The sequence below is a fragment of the Macrosteles quadrilineatus genome, unplaced genomic scaffold, assembly GCF_028750875.1.
Source record: "Macrosteles quadrilineatus isolate MER2022 unplaced genomic scaffold, UCM_ALF_1.0 Scaffold_4__1_contigs__length_99947679, whole genome shotgun sequence".
Taxonomy (NCBI): Eukaryota; Metazoa; Arthropoda; class Insecta; order Hemiptera; family Cicadellidae; genus Macrosteles; species Macrosteles quadrilineatus.
In genome coordinates, this window is record NW_026542597.1 from 37,439,405 (window position 1) to 37,466,079 (window position 26,675).

General features: G+C 37.0%; 1 protein-coding gene across 1 annotated transcript; it reads right to left on the reverse strand.

Moving 5' to 3' along the window:
* On the reverse strand, window positions 1-26,500 carry LOC128993631 (uncharacterized). The gene is made up of 9 exons (XM_054417660.1): window positions 26,270-26,500; window positions 15,671-17,366; window positions 14,301-14,464; window positions 12,449-12,618; window positions 11,855-11,995; window positions 11,112-11,279; window positions 7,443-7,659; window positions 6,050-6,209; window positions 1-2,808 (listed from the first exon to the last, which is right to left on the reverse strand). Exons 2-9 carry the CDS (start codon window positions 17,158-17,160, stop codon window positions 2,613-2,615), a joined length of 2,706 nt encoding a protein of 901 aa, XP_054273635.1. The 5' UTR covers window positions 17,161-17,366; window positions 26,270-26,500; the 3' UTR covers window positions 1-2,612.
* Window positions 26,501-26,675: the final 175 nt, after the last annotated feature.

Here is a 26,675-nt window from a genome sequence, read left to right on the forward strand (position 1 = left end):
TGCTTTTATTACCTATAAAAATCAATGTGTTGATGATAAATTTATGATTCAGACAACGTTTTATCAAGGTTTGTGCTATTAAGAGTATTTTTATTGATATAATTTGTTGATTTTTTCTCTGAATAACCAATAACAACAACAATTCAACACAAACTAATTCAACAGACCTAGCAGTATACTTACTACGGTGCCTGTCAATGGGGAAGCTAATGAATCCATAGATCATTAATGTTAGTAATACAAGTATCATTAACAATTTTTTTTTATTTAAGAAAGGTTTTATAAAATTTCATAGTAAAAGAAACCTTCCTTTGTTGACCCAACGTTTTTTATCAGGTTAGGCATTAAACATAATTGAAGTGTGGGATATTTCAGTGATCAAACAAATAAATAAAACAAACAAAACAAAATTTACCCGACACATAATATTCAATAAAACTTTGAAAAATACTTGGAAGGCAAGAAATATTAGCACTCCTTATTGGAAGTGATTCAAATTTTGACGACAAAATTAAAATATACTGTAGTATTTTTAACAAGAAATCAAAAATCCAATTAACTTGTAAAGGTATTTACAAATTTGAAGTTTCCTCAAACTTAACTGAGACATTTTTGAAGGAGTGATTATTAATTAATTTCAAAGATTGATTTTTTATTTACCGAAAAACATATTCAGAACAGACCTTCAGACATGCATTTTTGTAATATAAACCCTTTTCAAACATAAATAAATTCTCGTCTAGTGATTGAAATCCTAGTGTAAAATGCAAGGATTACCTTAAAGTCTACATTAAAACTAATAAAAAATAATTAGCCTTGTGTTGAAATCTCTCTTCCACCACAATTTGAGTTTTAAAACGTTTTTAGTGTAATAACACTTTCGATGGGCAAAAAAACCTACAAAAATATTGGTGTAAATCAATAGTTGAACTATTTCAAAACACTTCAGACAAAAGTGAAGTTAACTACGCTGTGGTCAATTTAGAAAACTGAAATCCTGTAGAAACATCAATAAATAAGCTATAAAGCTATTCTACAAGCTCATATGTACAAATATACAATTGAGATGAATGACTAACATTTTGTACTTCTACAAACAAAACATAATAAAATAAATTCTTTGTTTATAGTAAACACCTTTTCAACAAATTATAAATACAATATAAACAAACTTACAACTATGTACAAGTCTTTCGTACTTTCCAGACACTTAACGCAAAACAATTTTTTGTATCAACAATATATTATAAAACATTAAATATATATGAAAAAATACAAGGAAATTGTAAAAATCAAGGAGGTGTGCCGTGGTTTTCAATGTTCTCCATAACATGTTGCTATTTCAATAAAGATTTATTATTTCAAACCAAAAATTGTGATTACCATACAGGATATTAATCAGTTTTGAAACCTATATAAACTTAGACCTAGTAGGCCTAGAGCTGATTTTTAAATTTTTAAACTTTCTCCAAACAAAAGTTTTCTCCTATCCTTCTTTACAAAAATTTAAGAACTGTTTTGGAAAAATACGGTTTAAGGTAACATCCAATTAACATTGCAAAAGATTTCTAGAAATTTTCAGCTTAAGATGTTTTAGATATACAGTACTACCCATGGGGTTTACCAGTGAGCTGATCTAGTGGTAGAGCGCAGGACTTCGGTCCCTGAGGTCTCAGGTTCAAATTCCGCCAGATGACCGATGGATTTTATCTGAGTGATAATACCTCAACTCCTATACCTAGCCTGAAGTTACATGAAAAACGATCCGTGGCTAGTGCCTAGCACCCTAGGACGGAAAAAGAAAATATATATACGGTAAACCCAAGTTCTTTTGCTATATAAGTTTTCATTTATAAACAGACTAACAACTAATCTTTCATTGACAAGATTTTTCTTTCTCTTGGGTCATATTTTAAAAATTAAATTGTGTCTGGTATGGCACAAGTGTTTGATGGTTAATTTCTTAACTTGTTAAGATTTATGTAATCTTTGATAAAAAAAAAAACATTATAAAATACTTCGGACAACAGATAAATAAACAATTTTTTAAAACTTTTAAGTTCAGTTTTAGTTTCTCTTCAGTCAAATGGTTCTGTATTGCATTGATTACAGCTACAGCTGTTTCATGCAGACGTAAATTACTTATTTCAACAATCCAGAGACTATTCAAGCATCAGAACTTTTCCAAGTGATTGAGCTCATCAACTTGCCAGAGAAAATTACAGTCCAGGGGCTAATAGATAAGATACACAAAAAGTCACAAAACACTGCCTTCAATCATGAAATATTATATTATATCATAATGATGTGTTAGTATGAAATATTAGTGTTAAGATTTGAAATTTTTTACTGTGTATCTGTAAGCCTCTGGACTCTTAATTGTCTGAGGTAAGCTAGCTGAAATCTATCCTTTCAACAACATTCCTGATCAACCACTGAGCAGTTTATATTTTAGCCTAAAAGCATCTTAGACATCCACCAGGGACGTTTAAACCCATTGAGGTTTAACTCTGTGCGATTAAAACCTCCTTAATTTTCACAACCGTACCAGGATTAAGAAACAAGAGCGATACCCGCAGTTAATTGACCGTGGGGCAGAGGAGGGGAATGGTTCATTGGTCGTCATTGGAGGCGTTGTTGAGCATGGTCGACCGCAGCTGTACGAGCGGCAAACCTTGGTAGAGCCGCTTCATCCCGCGCGGCAACGCTCGACAAGAAGACAGGTTGATGGACGACAACATCGGACACCTGGTCAGGACGGCCTTCACAGGCTCCAGGCTTACTGACGAGCCACACAGGTCCAGCGTTCTGCAGAGAAGTAAAATCTCAATACATACAGAGGTAGAATACGACGTTAGTCTACTTGGTCGTAATTATTGATAGAATATGTTTACCGTTTAGTGTTTATCATATACTGACATTTATGTTATTAAACAATTATTTTCTCAGTTGTAGGTGTGAATCTTTTTTCAAGGTAATATTTTGGCTTTATAATTGATGCAATTTTACAAAAGTTTTCATTTTGCTCATACTACTTAAGTGATATTATTTCAAGTCAGTTACATAGTTATGTCTAATTAACAAAATGATCTTGTGCCTGTTCTAATGTCTAGTTGACCATACACAGTTGTCAATGGGCTGTGAACTAAGATTGACACACTGGTCCAAAACCCCTTATGCATAAAACTTTTACTTAAAACTTGACCACAGTTAGTGAAATACTGTCAAGAGGGCCTAGGTTTAAACGTATTTTGTTAGGTAACTACGTTTACCTAACTGAGGAAGTCTTTTCTAGCATGAGAAAAGACGAGAAAATCAATTTTTTACATAATAATAGACAAGAGCTAGAATATTTCACTGTCAACTGACAGCATTTTCAACCAAGGATAGAGTTGGAGAGAGAGAGAGAGAGAGAGAGAGAGTAGAGTATAGACAATAGACATCTTTCTCTTTCGAAATAATTCTTGAGGAGAAAGGAAGGAAACACAACTAACTCACCTGAATAAAGAAGTCGCAGGAGGTAAATAGAACACTTAAAAAATACACATTAGGCTGATATTTCCCCCCTTTCAGGGGCTTCTTCAGAGGTAGAAGGTAGAATGGCAAAAAACCAATGCAATAGCTCCATGCTATTGTTATTGAATATGGGAATTGGCCTATCAATTTGTCACAAATTCACGAGCTCCACCTAACTTAAACATAAAATAAACCCAAATTCCTTCCAAAATATTCCTTTCCCACACAACTAACTACAGTAGTACAGTAAAATCAATGGTGTAAATATGTGGATATACAGTTTATAATTTTTATACAAGTTAATTGTTGGCAAGCCTGTGAGACATTTAAAACCACTGAGCTATAATAATAACTGGAGTAACCACTCTGTGTTTTAAAAACGTACCACTGTTTTTGCTGGTTTTGTTTCAGAGTTTCGTGTTGTTAGGTTGGCCAGGTGATCTGTTGGTGGGACTTGTCAAATTAGAGGCAAGATCAAGATAGCGTCATCCTGTTGTTTTGTTGATAGTAAACCAAAATATGTCAACATTATGATTGCAACATAAGTTTACTAGCTGTACCCGCGGGCTTTGCCCCGTTTAACTTTATAAGTGAGCTCAATCATGTCCTGGTTGAAGTTCGTTCGCTACGCTCACTCACTTTCAGGTTAGAGCTTGTTCGCTGCGCTCACTTGCCTTCAGGTTAGCTCGTTCGCTATGCTAACTCGCCTCCAGATTAAAGTTCGTTCGCTACGCTCACTCACCTTTTGGTTGCAAATTAGCTGTTGTCATAAATGTAAAAGAAATAATAATGCTGCACCCTGTTAACTTTAACGCTATTGAACATCATAGAACAGAACCAACTTGTTTCATTGAAACAGCTGTTAAGATTCATTAATTCCATTTAAATATGAGTACTCATAAGGTTAACATGGGAAACTCCAGAGCCACTGGGGCGGAGCCCGAGAGTCCGATCAGAATAAAAAGCTAAGTTTTCCTATTTCATGCCTAAAGAATCAGTGTACCAAATTTCAGCCTCCTAGGTAAATGGGAAGTAAGAGAATTAGTGATGAGTAAGTGAGTCAGTCAGTGAGTCAGTGAGGGCTTTGCCTTTTATATAGATTCATTTATTTTACGAGCAAGAGCAACCCATTTTAACAAGATCGTAAACCGATGGCCGATCTTTAATCAAATGCCATAGGACTAAACCCAAGACTAAACTGATTTTCTCCAAACCAGGAAACTTGACTTGACTAGCCTATTTTCACCACATAGCTTGAAAAGAGGTAAATAAGTTAGTATTTATTTACTATCAAAAACAATTTATTATGTTTCAAAATAACTTTAAAAACACACGTTTTAACGTGCAATAACTTAAATAAGTTTTTGATATAAGTCCTTGAAATAACGGATAACCCCAAATAGGCCCAAATAGTATGGTTAGGTTAGAATGAATGGAATTTGACAGCATCCCACCAACCAATCACATGGCCAACCTACCAACACAAAACACCGAAAACAAACCAGCAAAAACAGTGGCATGTTTTTCTCTAATGTTTAACCAGAGAGTAGTGACTCCACTTATAATCTATATCTCAATGTTTAAAACAGTGCTAGAACTGTAACTGCCATTGTACCTTCTATCTCTGAAGAAGGCCCTGAAAGGGGTGAAATATCAGCTTAATGTGTATTTTTTAAGTGTTCTATTGACCTCCTGAGAATTCTTTATTCAGGTGAGTTAGTTGTGTATCCTTCCATTCTTCTCAATAATTATTCCAAAGCCAAGTTGCTTTTTTTCCTTTAAAAACTCTCTTTTGAAATAGTATTGGGTCTAGGAGGTATTTCCGTCATCCTCCAATGAAATCTGTGACTTTTCTATTACTATTATTTAAACTTTCGTAATATCATGGAACATTTTCGAGCTCATCCATCATATAAATTCCTGGTAAAATTAATGACTTTTCTGTGACTTATGTGACTGCGACTATGCACACAATCTGTACTAACAATCTAATTTGAGCTGTGATACAACAAATAATTATATAATGAACTCTTTGCATTGACTTTCTATAGTCGTTGTCGAACTAACACAGACCCAAGTTAAGTCGCTTTTCCTAGACTTGCTACTGTTCACCGGCCAATAGCTAGTCCCTTATTACTGCCGCTCGACTGATCTCGCACTATAGGGGAGTAGAAAGCTGGAATTAAAATAAAACAATGTGGTATTCTGTTTTTTTTTATTCTGCTATTTTTATACAAAATTTCAAATTGGTGAAAGGTGGATGTATATTTTTTATTCCCCAACTACTAACTGGTCAAAAGCATAAATGTTGACAAATATGTGTGAAATTTTGTAACAAATCAGCAGAAATTTTCTGAGATATCTTGCAATGTTTTATATTTATTTGTTCTATATGAAAATTACTTGTTGCAATATAGGGCACCCTTGAGTGTACTTCAATCGAGCGGCAGTAATAAAGGAGAGACCACCAAACCTGTGGACAATAGCCCCCTCAGAACTCAGGCCCATGTTAGCTTGTCCACATCTATAATACCTGAGTCTGCTGGTCTCGCCCTGCTCTGCTAGTGCCTGCACTGCAGCGTCCAGAGGCTCCGTGGCTGTACTCCACGCAAGGTCCACCTCCACCAGGCTGTGACTCCACTTCTTGACAATCAGCTCCAGACCAGAGTCGTTCAGCCGAGTCACATAGCAGCCTATGGGAAAATACACTTTAATACTCGTAGAGCTAAAAGCCAGGTAGCAGTCTGAGGAAACATACTTTACTCAATTACTCCAAAGAAAAAATACTTCCAACAAAATAGCTCAAGATTTTTGGGATTGAAAATTAGAAGCAATTTAAGTTAAACAACAAACAAGCTAAATCACCTTGTAATTAGCCAAGAAGTGATTATATAGCAGTAGCCGAACTACCGTGGTTTCAAAGCTCTTGGGGCTTCATTTCCAAGTTTATGAGGACACTAAGCATGTCCAATCCTCTCCAACACTGACGGTGTGAAGATTCGTTGTAGAAAACACAGAACACGAACAATAAAATTATAAAAAAGTGTGGCTACAATTTATAAACTAGTCCAACGACATGTGCGTGGAGTTGGCGAAAGTTTGGCCATGACATCGGGTCTTGTGTCCTGTGTGTGTGACATAGTCGTTCTCCTTCCTCCAGCTACTAAAGAAATAGTGGCCAATCTGTTTTTCAAAGTTTTAAATAGTTTTTGTACGTACGAGGCATGTTTTTTAAGTAAGTACCATTTTAAAATTTCTCCGTTCCAGCACTGTGATTGGTATTTTGGACATTTGCGCTGTATATGTGCATCTATTGGCAAGCCCTAGCCGGAAATTCGACAACAATCGGCCGTGTTTACATCCGGTTTCGAGCATTCAAAATGGTGCCGCCAATTGAGATTGCCGCCGACTGTGAAGTGCGTGTTGTAATGCTAAAGGTGTGAAAGCCATTGAAATTTTATGGACGTTGGTGGCCGTCTTTAGATGCCCTTACCCACTTGCATACCATTCCGTCACTCATAATGTTCTCGCCATACACCTCACTAATCTGTCGATAAATTTCAATGGCTTTCACACCTTTAGCACTTAAAAATCTAATTAAGCGCGCACTTCACAGTCGGCGGTAATCTCAATTGGCGGCACCATTTTTAATGCTCGAAACCGGATGTAAACACGGCCGATTGTTGTCGAATTTCCGGCTAGGGCTTGCCAATAGATGCACATATACAGCGCAAATGTCCAAAATGCCAATCGCAGCGCTGGAACGGGGAAATTTTAAATCGGTACTTACTTTAAAAACATGCCTCGTATGTGAGCTCTTTTTTCCATACATTGAGTGGAATATATTTAAAATGTTGTGTATGAGAGAATGTTCTACTTTCGTTTTTTGGCTAAAGCATTTATTTACCATTTTAATTGTACTTTACCTGATAGAAAGATGTGCTCCAGGTCCCATGCAGGCACCCTGACCAATGATGAGTCTGACACCTTGTTGCAGCCCCTCACGTCCAGTAACCTCAGCTTCTTGGAGTTCTTAATGATCCTCTGGAGGGCCTCATCGTCGATGAACGGCTGCGATGACAGACCCTCCACAACACCCGCAACACTCAGCTCCTCCAGATGGGGGAACCCTTGCGACGTCGCCTGCAATGGAAACTTAACTTTAGCAACTAAGAGTACAGGAGTATTTAAAAACTGTATCACGACCGTCTATACTTCTCGTGATAATAATACTTAGGAATGATCTAAATTGGTAACATTTTATTTGAACATGTCTTTTGTAAGAAGTCTCTAACACTAATAACAATATTTGTTTACATCTGATCATAATAATATAATATCGTAAATAAAACATATGTTTTATTTACAGTCTTGAAACATCCCCCTCCTTAAAGGTCGAGTCTCCTTGGAGGATGTACTTGACGTCCGTGTCTCGTCTTGTAACTTGAGTTGTCCTCTTGTGGTTTTGGACTTCTGGTACAGACACTTGTTGAATTTTGTTCTGTCACATTGTCTCGTGATGGTGTACTTTTCAAGTCATCGGGAAATGGTAGAAGATGGAAACGGTTTCTTCTTAGGTCTCTTGTATCAGTCCTGACAATATATGATCGTGGCTCAGTTGCTGTTTTTACAACCGTTCCAGGTTTTCCCACGTCAGATATCCAAACGCTGTCTCCAGATTTCAAACTTCCAAGAGATTTGGCACCATGCCTGGAGTCATAATTTCTCTTGTACTTTTCTCTATAATTCCTCTCCCTTTGTTTCAAGTCACTCAAATCTGGCTTTTCTGTTAAAAGTCCTGGCAAAACTGGTAGGTTGTCTCGTAAACGTCGTCCCATTAGTAGTTGTGCAGGGCTAAACCCGTTCGATATTGGAGTGTTACGGTATGATAAGAGTGCCAGGTAAGGGTCTTCTTTATTTTTCTTTAGGATGCATTTTGCTACCTTCACTGCAGCCTCTGCAGCTCCATTACTCTGATGGAAGTGAGGGCTACTTGTCTTTAACTTGAAATTGTAGTCTTTGGAAAACTGCTGGAATTCCGAACCTTGACGCATGGTGAATTGGGTTCCGCTGTCGGTTCTGATTTCTTCTGGAATTCCATGACGACTAAATACTGATTTACATTTTTCAATGACTTGATGACTTGTCAAAGAACGTAAGGTTGCAATTTCAAAGTATCGTGAGTAACAATCTGTTAACACGATGAACCATTGACCACTTAACTTGAAAAGATCCATTGCTGCAATCTGCCAAGGTCTTGAAGGGAACTCTGCTGGAATAAGTGGTTCGTTTTTATTTTTCCTGTGCTGAATACATTGTGGACAACTTTCAACCATCTTTGCAATCTCACGAGATATTCCTGGCCACCAAAGACTGTTGCTGGCTCGGAGTCTACATTTTGTTATTCCCAAGTGTCCTACATGGATTCGTTTTAGCATTTCTTCTCTCAATGCTTCTGGAACATATATTCTTGTTCCTCGTAATACAAGATCATCAGCAACAGAAAGTTCTTCCTTTACGTTGAAAAATGTCTTTAATTGATCTGGAATTTCAGATTTTTCTGGCCAACCATCAATGATTAAGTTCCGTAATTTCATACAAATTGGATCTTGTCTTTGACAATGTAGGATTTTCTGTATGTTTTCATCAGTAGTTGGAACATTGGAAATGACTTGTCTCACGTAGTAAGTGAGTTCCTCCTCTAAGTCATAGTTTTCAGTGTCCTTTAGAGGGTTACGTGAAAGACAGTCAGCTGTTATTAGGTGTTTTCCAGGAGTATACACAAGATTGTATGAGTAACGCATCATTCTTAGTCTTATTCTCTGTAGACGTGGAGTTAATTCATCTAAGTTTTTTGACGTCAAAATCTTCAAAAGTGGTTTATGATCTGTCTCGATTATTATGTCCTTACCAACTATGTAGTCTTTCAACTTGTCACATGCCCAGGCGATTCCCAGAGCTTCTCGTTCTATGTTGGAATATCTTCTTTCTGTATCAGTGAGAGAACGTGATATGTAGCTTACTGGTTTGAATGTGCCACTTTTTTCTCGTTGCAACAATACTCCGCCGATACCAAATGATGATGCAATCATTGTTTGAAGATTAGGGTCATAGAAAGCTAAGTGAGGAGCCGTAGTAAGAAGATTTTTGATAGTATCAAAAGCTTTTTGTTGTGGTTTGTCCCATATCCATTCATTATTTTTGTTGAGTAGCTCGTGAATAGGCTTCAAAATCTCAGACCTATTTGGAATATATCTTCCACTAAAATTGATCATTCCAAGATATCTTTGTACACCTTTCACATCAGTTGGAGGCTCCATCTCAGAAATAGCCTTAACTCTCTCCTGATCAAGAGAAATGCCATCAGCACTCAGTTCAAAGCCAAGGAACTTAATTTTTGGCTTTGAAAAGACTGTTTTCTCTTTATTCAAGGTAATGCCTTCCTTTTGAAGCTTTTCTAGAACCTCCACCAAAACCTTGTCATGCTCGGCTTGTGTGCTTCCCCATATTAGGATATCATCAATGTAAGCTTTTACATTTCTTTGATCACCAAGAGCAGCATGGATGCGTTTCTGGAAATACTCCGGAGCTGATGTAATGTCAAAGGGGAGGACCTTGAACTTAAATCGTCCCCAAGGTGTCAAAAAAGTGGTGAGATCTTGTGATTTTTCTTCCAAAGGTATTTTGATTACATCTGATCATAATAATATAATATCCTAAATAAAACATATGTTTTATTTACAGTCTTGAAACAAAAACTAAATATTTTCAATTGCTAACACTTAATTGAGAGGGAAGTCGCAGTTTGATATTTCCAAAGCAGTTGAAAAACTCTACAAGTATAGCTGATCAGCTGTAACCTAACTTGGACTGGTGCAAAAAATTCAACAAAATTGTAAAAAAAAATTTCTAAAAATGGTTTGTGTACAGGACTACTTGAACAGAATATTAATTTATGGTATTCATAGCAGGATAGCTTAGTGTGGCTGTGGTGCTTGCCAAGGAATCAAAAGGTTGCAAATCAGTAGGTCTTCAATAGCAACATAGGTCCAGCTAGATCATTGGGACCTCAATGAATGTCTAGGGAAACAGCTGATTGTAGTCAATAAATTGCTATACATATCATCTCACTCCATTCTACACATAACTTGAGTTTGTATTCAGGTGGTGTTGGTGTAAAAACACTATAATGCTAATGATTATGATAATGTTTGATTAGTAAGAGTTTTTTAAAGAGGAAATGAGAAAAGTTTGATGTTCCCAAAGCACTATTGAGATTAAACGGCCACGCAATTACACGGTTTGCAGGCTGAAGAGGACATGGTCCTAGAACAGTCTCAGTCCGGTGGGGGTTTCGGCTCCCTGGACTAAAACATTACCAAACTATCTAACGACTTTGCATACCCTGGTACATAGTTCCACAGACACCTGTATGATTGTGCAGGAGACCCAGCATCACATATTGAGAATAAATGATTCCTCAATACCACAAGTAGACCTAAATGGTTTTGAAGAATCAAGGAGAGACGATTTCTCAATATCAGTTGAAAGTTTCAAGGAATGTAGAATCAGAATAATTATACACAGCACTGTACCTGCTCGTTGAATGAGACTGGTGACAGAGCTAGCTGACTGTTGGTAAGCCTGAGTACCCTGAGTGTAGGACAGCCTTCCTGCAGCTTCTCTATGTGTATACAGGCAGTAGTCTGAGCAACAGTCCTCACATTGGCCAGGTCCAGCACCTGTAGGTTGGGACAGTGTGCCTGCGACAGAGCAAGAAAACATTAAACTGTAAATGTATTGTTATTCAAAAGATTATTATGATGAGTATCCATCCACAATGTGATATGTTGTATGAGATCACATATTACTTTCAACTAACTTTCTTTAAATACTACAACCCTTGCTTTGCTTGAAAAACCCAGACTTAAAGACAATATTCCTTGGTAATACCAGGGAGTGAGGTTCCTATGATCACATTTTAAACAACAGGTAAAATGATTAATTTTCAAGATTTAGGTTGTTTAGGTTTTAAATAGGCCTATTGAATATTTGCGCTTGGTTGGCAAGTAGGCTAGTACTGACCACTTTGATGCAGAATTGTTCAACATCATCTGTCTTTGCTACTCCCATTAGCCTAATAATATTAATGGTAAAGTTTCTCTGTCCTACCTTTACAGTTTGTTCTCGTTAGATCTGGATCGATAAATAAAATTCATCTGAGCTGCAATGCAAAGAGTAGCCAGTACAACTAACCATACCTAATTAAAAACCTGAAAATAGTCTTTCTGATCTCAAGGGTTCAAGAAAGGACGTTGTACAGATTGTGAGTACTCACCGCAACAGCCGCAATGATCTGAGGTACTCCAGCCAGTTTGTTGTTGGACAATATGAGATGTGTGAGTCTCTCTCCCATTGTCTGAGCCAGATGCAGCAGTGACGCCATACTGACTGCTGACCTGGGGTTGTTCTGCTCAGGCTACAACATTAGACACACCAGTCAAACTGTTGACCTAGACTCTCTGCTGGCTATAAACATAACTCGCTAAAATTGTAACACATCGATTGCAACTATCGATAATCTCAATCCGGTGATTTCTCTACAGTTGCCTTACAGACAAATCAGTGGTATTTTGACTAGATGCTGAACATTTTCAGAGGGGTTTGGTTAGGCTGAAACAAAATTAACAACCTTATCTTGCTCTAGATCACACGCTAACCTTTAAAACCCAGCGTAACCTTTTCAACGCCAACCTAGAGAAAACTGCCAGGAAATATAACTTAGTGCAAGAGTTAGTAACAGGGACATAGTGAGCGTCTAGTTGGTTCATCTAGAGAAGCGAACTAACAAGTTTACCATACATAAGGTTTACCTCCAAAAGCTTCCTGGTGACTTAATTATGGCAACTAGAGCACCAATTGTAACACTCACATTTATGCTGGAAAGATCAAGCCTCTCCAGGTGAGGACAGTTCGATACCAGGAACTTAATGTTGTCCATGCTGAGACCCTGCAGACCGGACAGTCCCAGACCTTGCAACCTCTGACACGACGACGCCATCTTGTCTAGCACACTAGGGATCCCCGTGAACGACCAGCCACCTGCAAAACATATTTCAAAACTGTATTCCAAACAGACAATAACCATCGTCGATAATTGGTCAGTTAAGTCAAGTACCTAACATTGCTGATTTAAGAAATTCTTGGTACAAATTTGTTAACTCCCTTTTAGTGAAGACTGTTGACTCTGTTTAAAAGATTGTTGGTCCTTTGAACACCAATTAACTTATAGCGATAATACCAGTGTTTTAGTTTCACTTGTAGGGATTTGGTTTAAGGACAAACTAAGATAGGAAAATCTTTTTTGGTTTTGAGTAGTCAGTGAGCATCGAGTTCTATTTACCCCATAAAAACTTACTTATAACAAGAAAAACAGAGAACGTGTCATTTGGTACTAAATGAGTGACTAGTACTCTGTACATTGTCACAGAAGAATAAGATATACCAAACACAACTAGTCTTATGAACAAAGGTAAGCACTATTTATTTGTGTTGATGACTCACTCTATTAATAAATTGATAATTTGTTCTAATTAGGTCTATATGGTGTGTACTAATGAGGTGCATTTGTTATTCCCTTTACAGAGTACCTATAAGTGAAAAAGTTCTTCTATAAAACGGTGTAATCTCACTTCTCTACTTAACACCACTCGGAATTCAATATGTGACCTGACCTGTGTATATAAGGGGTTGAAAAGCAATAAATAGGCATCACAAATGTGGCTTTTACATTGAAAATATTTAGTTGAAATAACCAAATAGGTACGCTCTACTTCTCACTTATCCAGTATCTTTGTCCATTGACTAATAGACAAAGCGTTAGAAGACTAAGGTTAAACCCTAATGACTGAGGCTATTCTAGGGACCTTTTTGGCCTTGAATTGGTATTTTCAACAGATGCTGAGTATATTTGAGAAGATGAGCTTAGTTTTACAATTCACCAACCAGTCACAGTTTTGATAGTGAAAGTGGTTTGGAGTTATCAGAAATCAGAAACGTTTTATTGTCCTTCAACATTTACAACAAATGCAATAGACAAAAGTCAAGAAAATTCAGCTATTACATAAACAGCCTATTTTTAGGCAAAACAAAACAAGCCTAACAACAAGTCAAAATAGGCTATACTAATACATATGCTTACAAATAAAAAATAATGTGGAAATGTGAGGACATTAAAAGTTAACTTCATCAACCTTAAAATATTCTTCTAAGTCATAATAAGGATTTAAAAGTAACCAAACCTGAGCTCTTTTTTTAAATGAATTAAGGTACAATTCTTTGGCATTGATGCTAAGCTTATTAAATAATCTTAATGAAATAACATGGTAACTATTTTTACATTTACTTAACCTACAATAAGGCACGTCTAATAGGAACTGATTACGTGTGTTGTGTGAATGGATATTAAACCTGTAAACATGGGAACTAGTATTTTTCCCATACCCAAAGTAAACACATAAATATGTACAGATTAATCACAGTCAATATTCTACTTCTTATGAACAATGGCTTGCAATGCTCTTCAATTGGAGCTTTGTTTATTATTCTAACTACCTTCTTTTGGAGTATTAACACTTCACTTATGTGACTACTGTTTCCCCAAAGAATCAAGCCGTAGCTAATTATGGATTGGAAAAATGCAAAGTTATGTGGTGCAAGTAAGAGAATACTGTTAGCAGATTACTACAGTGGTTGTCTAGTGTGTTAAACCCATGTTTACTCACCCAAGTTCAACTCTTGGACCTGCGCCAGCCGGTTCTCGCAAAGCCACTGGAAGGTTCGGTCGTTCTTGACTCGGTCGCGACACCAGGTCGAGGCTAGGTCTATATGGTACCAGAGGTGAGGTGAGACTGCGACGTCGCGCCATTGTTTACACACTCGGGACATTCTGTCACAACAACAACGTTTACAAGATCACAAGGAGATGGTGTTTTTTTTTTAAGGATGCAGAATTACAGCTGGATAGTCTCAATATGAAAAATGCCTTAGGAATACATAAATTGCAAAAAAAGTACAAAGTCAATAACTCACAACTTACGGAACATTTTAAAGAGAATAGTTTGGCTTCTTTTTCACGGGTTCCATAAAAATGGAAAAAAATTAAAAAAATTAATTATATTACACTAAATGAGGGACCACTGGTCTAAAAGTTAGGATTGTTGGACTTTTCCAACAATCACCAATTAGCAACTTTACAATGCTGTGACTCTGTGGATTGAAGCCTACCAAGCTGTAAGCTCACTTATCTAAGAAAGAAAAATAATCAAAGGTCTTTCAGGCTTGAACTTTCTATCACATAGGAACACCTTCCACAAATATCCATGGAAAAATTCTTCCGCTGACATTATTTGTAAGTGTCAATTCAATTCAACATGACTTTCATCTTCTCTAGATTGAAGCTTATTGCCAGACCAGGAGTAATCTACTACTACAAGCATGAGTGAGTGAGTGGTCATGGAGAAAACACAGTACATACCCACACACACACTCTCCTTTGATATATAGGCCCTATAGATTGTTTTTTTCGTTCAATTTTTAAATTGAAAACAAACAACAAAGATTTTAAAAAATCACTGTCTTGTACGCAAATGTGCCTTGAGAAAAAATTCATGGGATCAAAGAATAATTTGCATGCCATATAAAATATATCTACACAAATAACTAACAAATTAAGGTTTTTGAACAGGTTAATTCTGAAAGGGATGATATACGTTCAAGTTTATTTTCTCAGATAGGACTAGATATTTTTTATTTCATCGTGAAATTTCAGATTTAATTAATTAATTTATATGAAAATGTGTCCATTTGACAACGAGAGGTCAAATGAAGTGAAATTGTAAAACAAAACAAAAATTAAGAGTGAAATTAAGTTATTTTTTTTTTTTAGTAAGAGTAATGTCTTAACAGACTTAAACCCATGGCTACCTTTTTTACATATTGGTTTCCTAAATATGCCTATTTGTGTTAGGCCTAATTATATTGGCAAATAAACAACTATTATGCTTTTTGAGCCTGGGGAGCTTAGACTTGTCTAATACTCTGTTGATTGAGGCCTATATACTTATTTTATTGACAATTTATACTAATTGCTTACCTTACAAGAAATGGAACACAGCCTTCAATCTTCGTCACCATGTAAAATATTTTGCTAAGCACAACTTTTGGCATCCTCTCGTCACCCCAAGGTCCCTGCTCAGCAGGCTCTACGTACTCATCCACCTCATCACTCTGCTTAGTTCTTCGTTTTCTCGTTTTCTGAGGTACTGGTGTGAGCGATTTCTTAATGCGAATCTTAATCCCATTCTGGTCCGGTGAAATTTGACTCTGGTACGTCGCAATGGTAGAGGGTGACTTTTTCTGACGCGGTTTCTTCTCCACCGACTTCCGTTTCCGCCCCCTGGTTTCTTGTTTTACTTTCTTTTCCTCTGTCCCTTGTTCGGCCGGGACATCGGTAGTCTCCGGCGAACACACGGTTTCACTACTCACACAATCACTACTCACGGTCCTTTCACTGGTTCCCGGTTCGACCCCTTCTTGACTCTCTCCTGTCCTTACGGAGTCACCGGTGCCAGCCGGACTCCACTCTCCGTTCTTTTCACCGCACTCAGCCATTATCACACCATTGTCTAAAGCACTCGGTATCACGTTCTCTACGGAATGTCCCGGACTCCTAAAGTCCACCTGAGGTTGAGCCATATGACTCTGTACTGGGCTTTGCAGTTGAGGTATACGAGGACTGGACTGGTAACCCTGATGCATCATCGCGGGACTGTCGTTGACGCAACTGGGAAGATTGGGAATGGGAAGAGGGGACATGTGGTCCATGATGGATCTACTAGGCGTAGAGGACATGGGTAAGGTATGACTGGAGGCCATGGGGGACATGGGTAAAGGGGAGCACGTGGACATGGTCATGGCAGCCGTGGACATGGGCAGGGAGTGACTCGACCCCATGGGAGACATGGAGAGTGGCGACGGAGACGACATCGGAAGTACCTGGTTGGACATGGATAAGTTTGTGCTCGGCGACATCGGCATACAGGCATTCTGAGGCATAGAAAGTCCTGAATTTCCTCCCATAGGCATAACAGAAGCTGAACCCATGGACATTCCGACGTTCGGTTGAATCGACATCCCACAGCCCATTGGTGATCCCATTGGTAAACTAGCATTTGGCATCGGTAAACTAGGACCTGCAGACATCTGCAGACCTTGCCCCGAAGACATGTGCATTCCCCCACCCATCATACTAGAAGAGGACATGTTCATCCCGGGCCCTGTCATGTTCATTCCTGATGGGACGCTTGACATGTTCATGCCGTGGCCTACATGGTTGGACATGTGGTTCATGCTCATGCCATGGCCAGACATCAGCCCTCCACCCATCAGACTCATTGACATCGGAAGGCTTGAGTTGGATTGAATGTTTTGTATTCCGTTATCATAGCAATACTGAGATGATAAACTCGACTGATCGTGACGAGGAGGATCCAACAGAAAGTCTTTGAGACAATCGTGTTCAGTGTCTGAAGCCGAAAGCGGAGCAAACAACGCCTCGTGAAAATCCCCATTAGGTTCATCCATCTTGAGGGGTTTAATGCACTTTAGTACTTAGAATATTTTAAGAAGCTGGTCTACATTTTAAACGGTTCATATAGAAGATGTTTAAAAACATCCCACAGAAGTGATACAATTTAAGTGTTCAAATTGCAGATTATCTTCATGAAGCCTTGCACTTCTTCACAGTTTTTCTAGATGTGAAACTATTTCAGTAGAATGCATTTGAAAACCTAAAACAAAAATCATAGCATTAGACAATAACTTATATATTTTTTTAAAGCGAACCCATTACCATTCTTAACCAATAATTAAATATGATATAATTGATTGTTAAATAAGTTTTTGAACTGTAAAATAAAGCGACTAATTTAATATTATTAGTTAATGGAAGGGAGCTAACAGTAACTAGATGTATCAACGACTATCAACTATTCCTTAAAAAGTAGCCTACATAGGTGATAACTAATTGACTAATTGGCGATAAATTCATCTTTTCATTTAGCATTTCAGTATAAATTATATAACATTTCAATTTAACCTTCCTAAAGATAAGAAAATGTATATTAATACATGGACACAGAATATTTCTTATTTTAGAATTGTGTTACTCTTTCATCATGGAGGGGTTCCCCCGACAATTAGGCCACCAAATGTTTGTTTTATTAACTATTTTTACTTGCAATCTAGGTTAGACAATGTTTTTTTCTCTGACCTTAACATTTGTTGGACTCTCTGTAACTAAACAACACCTTAGTCACTTATTTAAACCAACTTACATCTTCACCACTGAATATTTATGTTCACTAACTCTAACTTAATTAGGACTTAAGTTAAGCTTAATTTACATTTAAATAAACTATGCTAGCTTTAATTTTAGTTTGTAAGTTTTTAGTTTTAGTTTTTAAGAAATTTTTTTACAGAACAAAATTGTCATGGGCTATTATTTATAAAACTAAATTAACTGTAGACTTCCTCTTATCCGGACACCTTTTAACCGGACATCCGTTTAACCCGGACTACACTCAGATACAGAGCCGGTTTAACCCATATACGCGAACTACGCGGCCGCATATGGCGCCACAAAAAAGTACGGAACAATTTTTTTTTATGTGAAACAACGTAATTTTGTTTATTTTTGCTGAGAGTTTAAGTATTCAAAGCACCACAATAAAGGCATTTATTCTGTTTGTACCAACAGCACTTGAAAATGTGTCTATTGCACAGCACTACAACTCAAGGACTCAATGCCATTTATTTGCAGTTTCGATTTGAAGTGAGCCAGAGGTGCCCATCCCCCCCAAACCCAGTGGCGCAACCCCCCCCCCCCATTTATGCTGCTCTTTATTTCAACCTACCCTCCCCCCTCCAATTTACCTGGCAATTTCCCCTTTACCACATAAAACGAGCATTTAAAGTATTTAGTAAACTTGAGGTAGAGAAAATCAAACTTGCTGATAATCAAAATTAAATGTTTATTAGGAAACGTCATTTAACAATACAAAGTTATATCTAATTAATGGACGAATTATAAGTTTTTCAATTTACAATTATTAGAATCTGTATTGTCAGCCAACACGCGCTCAGTATTAAAGGCAACGTCTTCAAAACGTTCAACACTATACTCAGTGAATTACTCTACTCCAACACAGTACTGTAACTGTACAATATATTTAGGTGGTGTAAATTATTGGGCTTAAGAATTCAAATAACTTTAATTGCACGAATAGTAAAAAGTATCTTGTTTCAAAATTAGGTCACTAAATAGGGCAGACTTACGAGGCGTTGTTTGCCACTCCCAGGCTGCCTTCTACGTTCTACAATAATCGCCGGGCAAAATACCCACAATACAAGCACCACAAAAGGTTTTGTGACGAGGTATGGTAATCTTATAACTCATTTTAATAGCCCCAGGTTTGCGTTTTATGACTAATAATGGTAGTGTTTTGGCGGTTCTTTAACTCCACCATCGTTAGGCTTACAAAAGGATCCACTTTTGGAGGTTTCTTCAGAATATGTTACAAACATTAAACAAAAACACGAAACGATAACAGATAGGCATATCAATTCAAGGGGGTACATTGCCGCGGGCAGAACTGGACGTAAAGTGAATCAGGTTATGGCGGGCCGACTCTGGATTGTCGTCTGTGCTATCTACAACGATCACGTTATCTACAGCTTATATTGGACTAATTGTAGTGTAGTGACGGAGGAGCAGGAGAGTGTTGAAAATATAAAGGGATTCATAATTGAGTATTCCACTCAAAATTATTGACAACAATAACCTAATATTAATATTAATATGCTGGATATAAATGATGGTCTCAAAATTCTACATTACTGCGTGAAAGGAAATTTATTAATTACTTTGGAAGAGTTTGAAATATCTAAATACATAATACTAGGGACAGCACACAAATGTTTAATGAAAACATTCGATTAAATATGAATCCAATTATATTTTCAACACTCTTCTCAGTCACTTTCACTACAATAGTCCAATATCAGCTGTTGAAAACGCAGACGACAATCCAGAGACCACGTCGCCACGTCGGTCCATCATAACCTTATCCTGATTCAGTTTACTTCCAGTCTTGCCGAAGGCAATGTACACGCTTGAATTGATGGCCTATCTCCTATCTGTAATCATTTTGCGTTAAATTATCGTAACTTACTCTGACTACACCTCCAGAAGTGGATATTTTTGTAAACCTGACGATCGTTGAGTTAAACAACCGCTAAAACATATGTAGCAAGTAAAATTTGACCCTACCGTACATGTTAAGGATTGTCTAACAAGATGCGTTTTTACCATTCTTAGAAGCAATCTTAATTACGAATGGCAAAATGTTCTTGGTGTTGATAGTGAACTACCGTATTTAGAAAAACTTTTTTCGGGCTGCTTATACAAAATTATTCATTCATTATGACAGCTAGCAAAAAAATATCCCCCCCAAAATCCCCTTAAAAAAGCCCCCCCCCCAAAAAATTCCCCCCCCTCTGGGCACCCCTGAAGTGAGCTGACGCTCGGCAGTCGGCAGCGTACAGCGCCAGTGCAACACCTGTGGGTTTAATTTCACGACTCATGCATGCTCGAGATAAGGAAGCGCGCCACTTGTCACAACAAGAAACTTCCCACTCCTTTCACTCCCTTCTGCTTGTGATCCTAGAGCAGAGCATTACGTTGTATTGCACTCTTTTAGTTGTATACGTAGGCCTATAACGTATCGGTATCGTATTGGCATTGTTTTGATGATTCATGATTGTTGATAAGTGAATGATTACGAGTGTTTGAAGTTTAATTTATAATTAGCGTATTAAATAAGAAGAAAGTATAAACTGAATGAATGAGGAAAACATCTTGTGAGCCGACACTAAGAATAAATGGCAGAAAAAAGTGGCGCTGATTCGGGTGTTCGCTTAACTCTGAAAAATTCCTAGAACCGGCCCTGCTCAGATAAGAGGAAGTGTACTGTATTCACTTAGACTAACCAACACAAGTAGACTTCTTATCCAATTGTAAAATCTGAAGCTCGTTTTCGATGACTAACTTAGCTCATGTTGGTATCACTGAACGCTAATGTAGAAAAAATGTTGTTTCTATTATTTTACGGTTAGTTCTATGATTTGTGCTTTAGCCTACTTTTTGGTTGTAGCCTATAGCTTACTCGCTCCGACCCCAGGCTTCACTTTCCTAAAGTGAGGCTTGAGGTTGGAAGAAGGTCTTTTTCTTATTTCGGCCCGCAGTTGAACAATGGCCTCCCTAAAGATATTAAGAATTCAAAATCTTATAACTCATTCAGGGCCGCAATAAAAAAAAATATAAAATTTATATTGTAAATTTATTCTGTTGACATTTTTTGTATATTCTTATGTAAATATATTGGGATAGGCCTAGTTTAGATTTAGTGACTTGAGTTAGTTTGAAAAACATGTAATATGGAACTCGCTTGCAAATAAAGGCCTTTTTATTTATTTTTTTATGTAAAGGCCTAACCAGGTGATGAACTATACTGTTTATGATTAGATTGTTTCGTTTTATTAAACAATGTTTTAAAAAACTGAAGAAACAAAATGTAAAAAAACCAGCCCCTTGCGGTACCAGAAGCAGTTAGGCCTAGCATTTAAATATATTGTGTTCAACTGATCAATAAGTTAAGGATGATAAATCTACTAAGGGAGTGTGTTTAATTTATGGTTATATTGTACGGAAGTGTAATTTTGATATACCTTTTGTGAAATAAACTAATTATATTACAATTTGTTTTTTTATGTTTTTTATAAGCAAAGTAACTTAACTTACATTTATGTTTTAAGTAGAATACAAAATGAACTGACAAAATAAATAAATAGGCTATTTAACCCTTTCAGTGCTATGGAAAGATAGATCGTTGTTCACGACTCATCCAAAAAGCGCTAGGCGACGATATATCGTGCCGGCGCGACTTTCGATCATGTGAGTTTAAATGAGCATATCGGTTGACTCGGTTATAGTTTCGAAACAGTGATGGTTTCTTACGATTCCTCATATGATCGAGGCCCGATATAACTTATCGTTCCTTAGCACTTTTCAGATTAAATATTTTATTTTTAGGCTACCGGTACGGATTTTTTTCTCGCACACTAGACTTTGCCCACGTGGCAAGCCTAACACTTTTCGGATGAAATAAGTAAATAACTCTAGCATTTTTTAGAAAATTACAAAAAATTATTCTAGCATCGAAAGGGTTAAAACAATGGATATAATGAATAGGTAAGTTTATGTCTTATAATTATCATTAAAAGTCTGCAGGCCTAAAGTAGGCCTACATATACCTATTTTCATAAACAGTTGGTACACCTATGAAACATTACTCATACACCTACAGTAGACTCCCTCTTATCCGGACTCCTCGGGACCGAGGCCAGTCCGGATAACGGATTTTCCGGTTAAACCGACGTCCCCAAAAACTCGTTAAAACGGACTATTTACTGTGATATTCTACTTAAACTTAGGAGAGCATTGTATTAAGACACGTGATGACTGGTCTCAAATCTTTCCCACGAGAACAGACGTTTCAGTACCGCCCACTTCCTGCCGATCTAGTCCGGTTAAATCAATGTGCTAATACAAATTTTCCGGTTAAAGAGATGTCAATTCCGCCGAGTGTAGTCCGGTTAAACCGATGTCCGGTTAAAACGTGTCCGGATAAGAGGGAGTCTACTGTAGGCCTATATGGTTACTAGTGGGATATTTTTAATCACACATGTGTTAGCGATTTATTTATCTTTTGGCTATTAAAAGCAGACACAAATCATTGCCCCAGTTTACAGTAGGCCTAGGCTCGAATAATTTAAAATAAAAGGTTTACCACATTTACTGGATCAATTATATTTTGGCCGACTTCATACAAGGCATTAAGTAAGTTTAGCAACCATGTAGGCCTAATCAGTTGTCGACGATACTTAAGTTACCTGATCCCAAATAGCATAATTAAGTTAACTTAAACTTTAAGTCATTAGTTAGGCCTACAGTAACTTAAACTGCTTAAGATTTGTTTATGATCTGAGACGTAATGAGCGCATCACTCCTTTTTATGTTGATTCTAAATTACTAAAACTACTTATGTGAACTAAGATCAATAAAAATTCTTTTGATAACCTATTCAATATTAAAAACAAATTTTCCAAAATATTTTTTAACAACTTTAAATTTGTAGCTGAAGAAAGTGTAGGAAACTCGAACGTTCTGTTTCAGTTACTTTGCGTATGCCTCATCATAGAACGGCAGTTTACAACAGAGCGTTTGTTGTTTCTGCTTGTCGCCTTTGGAATGATCTCCTTCTAGCCATTGAAACCCTTGATAGTAGTCCCCGGTTTGTGGCAGCACCAAAAATATGTTTTCTGGATGTATGGCCATGGTTGGTATGTCCTAGGCGTGCGCTTGGTTGTTCACTGACGTGTGCATGTCGGTGTGCATGCGAGTTTTTGCAAAAGTGTGTGTTTTGTGTGTGTGAGAGGTGTTTATGTAAAGTGGTAAATATAAAAGTAATCTATGTTATCTATCTATCTATCTTTTTAAAGTTTATTGTTTCTTTTTACATTAAATATTGTAGGCTATATAGACTGTAGTATTGGTTTTGTACAGTAAATGTTTAGGTTTTTATCCACAGGTTAAGTGTAAGAGAGGGCCATGTGTCCCTAACTTTGCCTGTTTAAATAGGGTAAAATCATTTTAATTTCAATTCATTCATTTTATTAACTGTCAATTAGGCATGAAAAAAAAATTAAAAAAAAGACTAATATAATATAAATACCGTACCTCTTCACAGCTCTGTAGTTTCTGTAGATTACAGCTGTTTCGGCATTAAAATGCCATCCTCAGATACACATACATCCACCTGAATTGGCGTCGTTAAACTGTACACATACACGAACACGATAAAAACATAAAAACACGTAAAACAAAAGACAGGCCTGTCGCGAACATGATTGCTACGAGTACGGAAGCTGACTGGACAACAGCTAGTTCGTTCCAGCTGTGGCGGTATTATCTGCTGGACTTTGATCCCTTGTCTGTGGCTTGCTCCGTTTGATAATGTTATTAAAAATGGTGTGGGATTTAAATTGTAATTGATCATTTAGTATGGGCTCAGTGCTGCTTTTTATTTTATGAGCTTTATAAATCTCATATTCTTCAAGGGTATCTAATCTATTTCCATTAATACAGGCGTGTTGTCCAAATCAAGTAGGTCGTGATTGTTATCTACCAGGTGTTGCGCGAACGTGGATTTTTGTTTGTCAGTTTTTCCGTTAGGGCGATGTTCTTTGTACCTAATGCTAAAGGATCGTCCTGTTTTTCCAATGTATGTACTCGGGCAACTAGCACATTTGATTTTATATAGGCCTACACCTGATTGGTCAGCTTTATTTTTATTTATCTTAGGTTTTAACTTATTAATAACTTTATTGCTAGTTCTGAAAGCTAGTTTGATCCCATGCTTTTCCAACTCATTCTTTAGGCTGTGATGTAGGTGGTGAGAATAATCTACGCAGACGAATTTTTTGTTTTGCGGGGTTAAGTTCTGATTTTGATTTTGTTTATTTTTGTATTTCTTTACTAAGTTGTCAACCATTTGAATATCATACCCATTAGATACGGCGATTTGTTTGATGATTTTCAGTTCTCTATTGTAGTTTTGCTCTGTCATTGGGACATGTAATAGGCGATATGCCATGCTATTGTAGGGGTGGTAAGACGTGCTGTGAATGGTTTGGTTTGACGTGGTAGGCTTTCTATATATACTAAAATCTAATCTGTTATCCATCTTTTCTATTGTAATGTCCAGGAAATTGTTCAGTTTCCATGGTAAATTTCAAATTAGGCGTTATATTGTTGAGGAACTTGTGTAGAAGGTAGAGCTGTCTTGTGTTACCCTTGAAAATAAGAATTGTGTCATCAACATAACGGTGATATTCCGTTATCTTGTTTTTTTGTTTGTTCAGGTCTGAAAATATATATTTATTTTCAATATGGTTCAGATATACGTTGGCGAGTAAACTTGATAAGGGGGAGCCCATTGCCAGGCCTGTCTTTTGTTTTACGTGTTTTTATGTTTTTATCGTGTTCGTGTATGTGTAGGCCTACAGTTTAACGACGCCAATTCAGGTGGATGTATGTGTATCTGAGGATGGCATTTTAATGCCGAAACAGCTGTAATCTACAGAAACTACAGAGCTGTGACGAGGTATTTATATTATATTAGTCATCAATTCAGCTCAGGGGCTAAACCATGTCTATTGAAAAAAAAGAACTTAAGCTACCTACCTAAGTTTACTTAGTCAAAGCAAAAATAAAAATGAAGGCTAAACTTAGTCGAAAAAAATATTTAATGCATCAGTGATATTTTAAGCTTAGCAAAGCTAAGAGGCTTTAAAGCCTTTTCACTCGAGGCCACTATTTGTCTGCCACAGCTTAAATAGGTAACTTAAGTTATCGTATTGTCTTAAATTGGGGCCTTCAGACACAGCCACTGCAGTTGTCTGTCAGGACACAGTGGCCAAGCAGTGTCTCCTCGCACAAGTTACAGAGGGTCTAATTTGAAAAGTACCCAGAAATTTAAATAAGTTAGTAACACGAGAAGGAGATGTTCATTGCTCATCAGCATTTTATCAACTAGTCTTACGGTGGCTAATGGTGAGAGTGGCTTGTAATTTGCCTACCATCAACTGTAGTTGTCCGGCTGGTAACTGAAAGTGGCCTCATGTGAAAGGGCCCTTAAGTTAGTGAGCAAAAAATGATCTACTTAACTTATTTAAGTTTAGGCCTACATTTCATAGCCGAATTTAAGGATTACTGATTATACGTTAGGCTCCGGATAAAATACCGGTAATGCCAATAATTGACAACAACTTTAATCTCTAAAAGGCCTAAATTAACTTATTATTGTTAACTTAACCTATGAAGTTAGCCTAACCGAAACCCAAACCTACTGGGATTGAATCCCTCATTATGAATTTGAAGATGTGTTTAAAACAGCATTTAGGCTAACTTATTATGGCAGAGAAACATTGAAGTGTCTATTTTCATCTCACATAAAAAACAACATAGGAAATATGGAAATTAGGCCATTACAGAAACCTGAATAACTTACTTACCAATTTATTAACTTATTACCAAAAACACTTTACATTTCCTCGTTAAAACTGTTACAATAATGAACAACTACAGTAAACGGATTCAACAGGCTGAGTGGGCTGAGCAAACCTATTCATAGGCCTATTAGGTTATCTATTAGAATGCCTAGCCCTAGGGTAGAATGTATAAGATGATTCAAATAAAGAAATTACAAAGCGTTTAAGTACAAGAACGTTACATAGTAGTATTGTAGGTGATATGAATCACAAATAAATAACGCTTAATAAGGATAATCATCATTGAAATATAAAAAAAATCGAACATAACCCAAATGCAAAAACAAACTGGCCCACTAACTTAGGTGCCAAGACCACGGATCCCGATAAGGAAATCAGTAATCCTACAGTTTTCTGGATAAAAAAACTTGTCGTAAGAACCTCCTAATAACACGAAACACAGGCATTAGCACTTCACTAGACACAAAAGTAAATCACAACTGATAACGAAACAACTATTTACCATTGGGCCTTTATGCTAGGAGTCCAGAGCAGTGTAAGTAGGCTCTCTCTGTCATCGTGTACTTCAGCTGAAAACACGCAAAAATGGTCCAGTAGCACACCGAATCACAAATGGCAATTAGTATACCTTCTAAATAACACAGTTTTTATGATCCATGTATTAATTAAGCTTTGTGACACGAAAAAAATGTTGACTTCTCTCATTTCAAAATATTTACGATAGTGCCACTGACCTTCGATCAACAACACTGCCACAGGATGCATCTGGCGGCTTTTAGTTGCATTACTGAAGGGTCCATATTTTCAGCTGTCCAAAACATAATTGCCACAATACCATTAATTATCTAAACAAGTTATACTGAATACTATGTATGTATAAGATAAATAGAGAATAAGATATAATTTTT

Excerpts from the sequence above, each read along its gene's own strand:
- LOC128993631 (XM_054417660.1), bottom strand. The coding sequence starts at position 17,160 with ATGGATGAACCTAATGGGGATTTTCACGAGGCGTTGTTTGCTCCGCTT. Across the intron at positions 11,280-11,854 it reads AGATCATTGCGGCTGTTGCG|GCACACTGTCCCAACCTACA; the intron begins GTGAGTACTCAC and ends GCTCTGTCGCAG. Across the intron at positions 2,809-6,049 it reads GGCGAGACCAGCAGACTCAG|AACGCTGGACCTGTGTGGCT; the intron begins GTATTATAGATG and ends ACTTCTCTGCAG.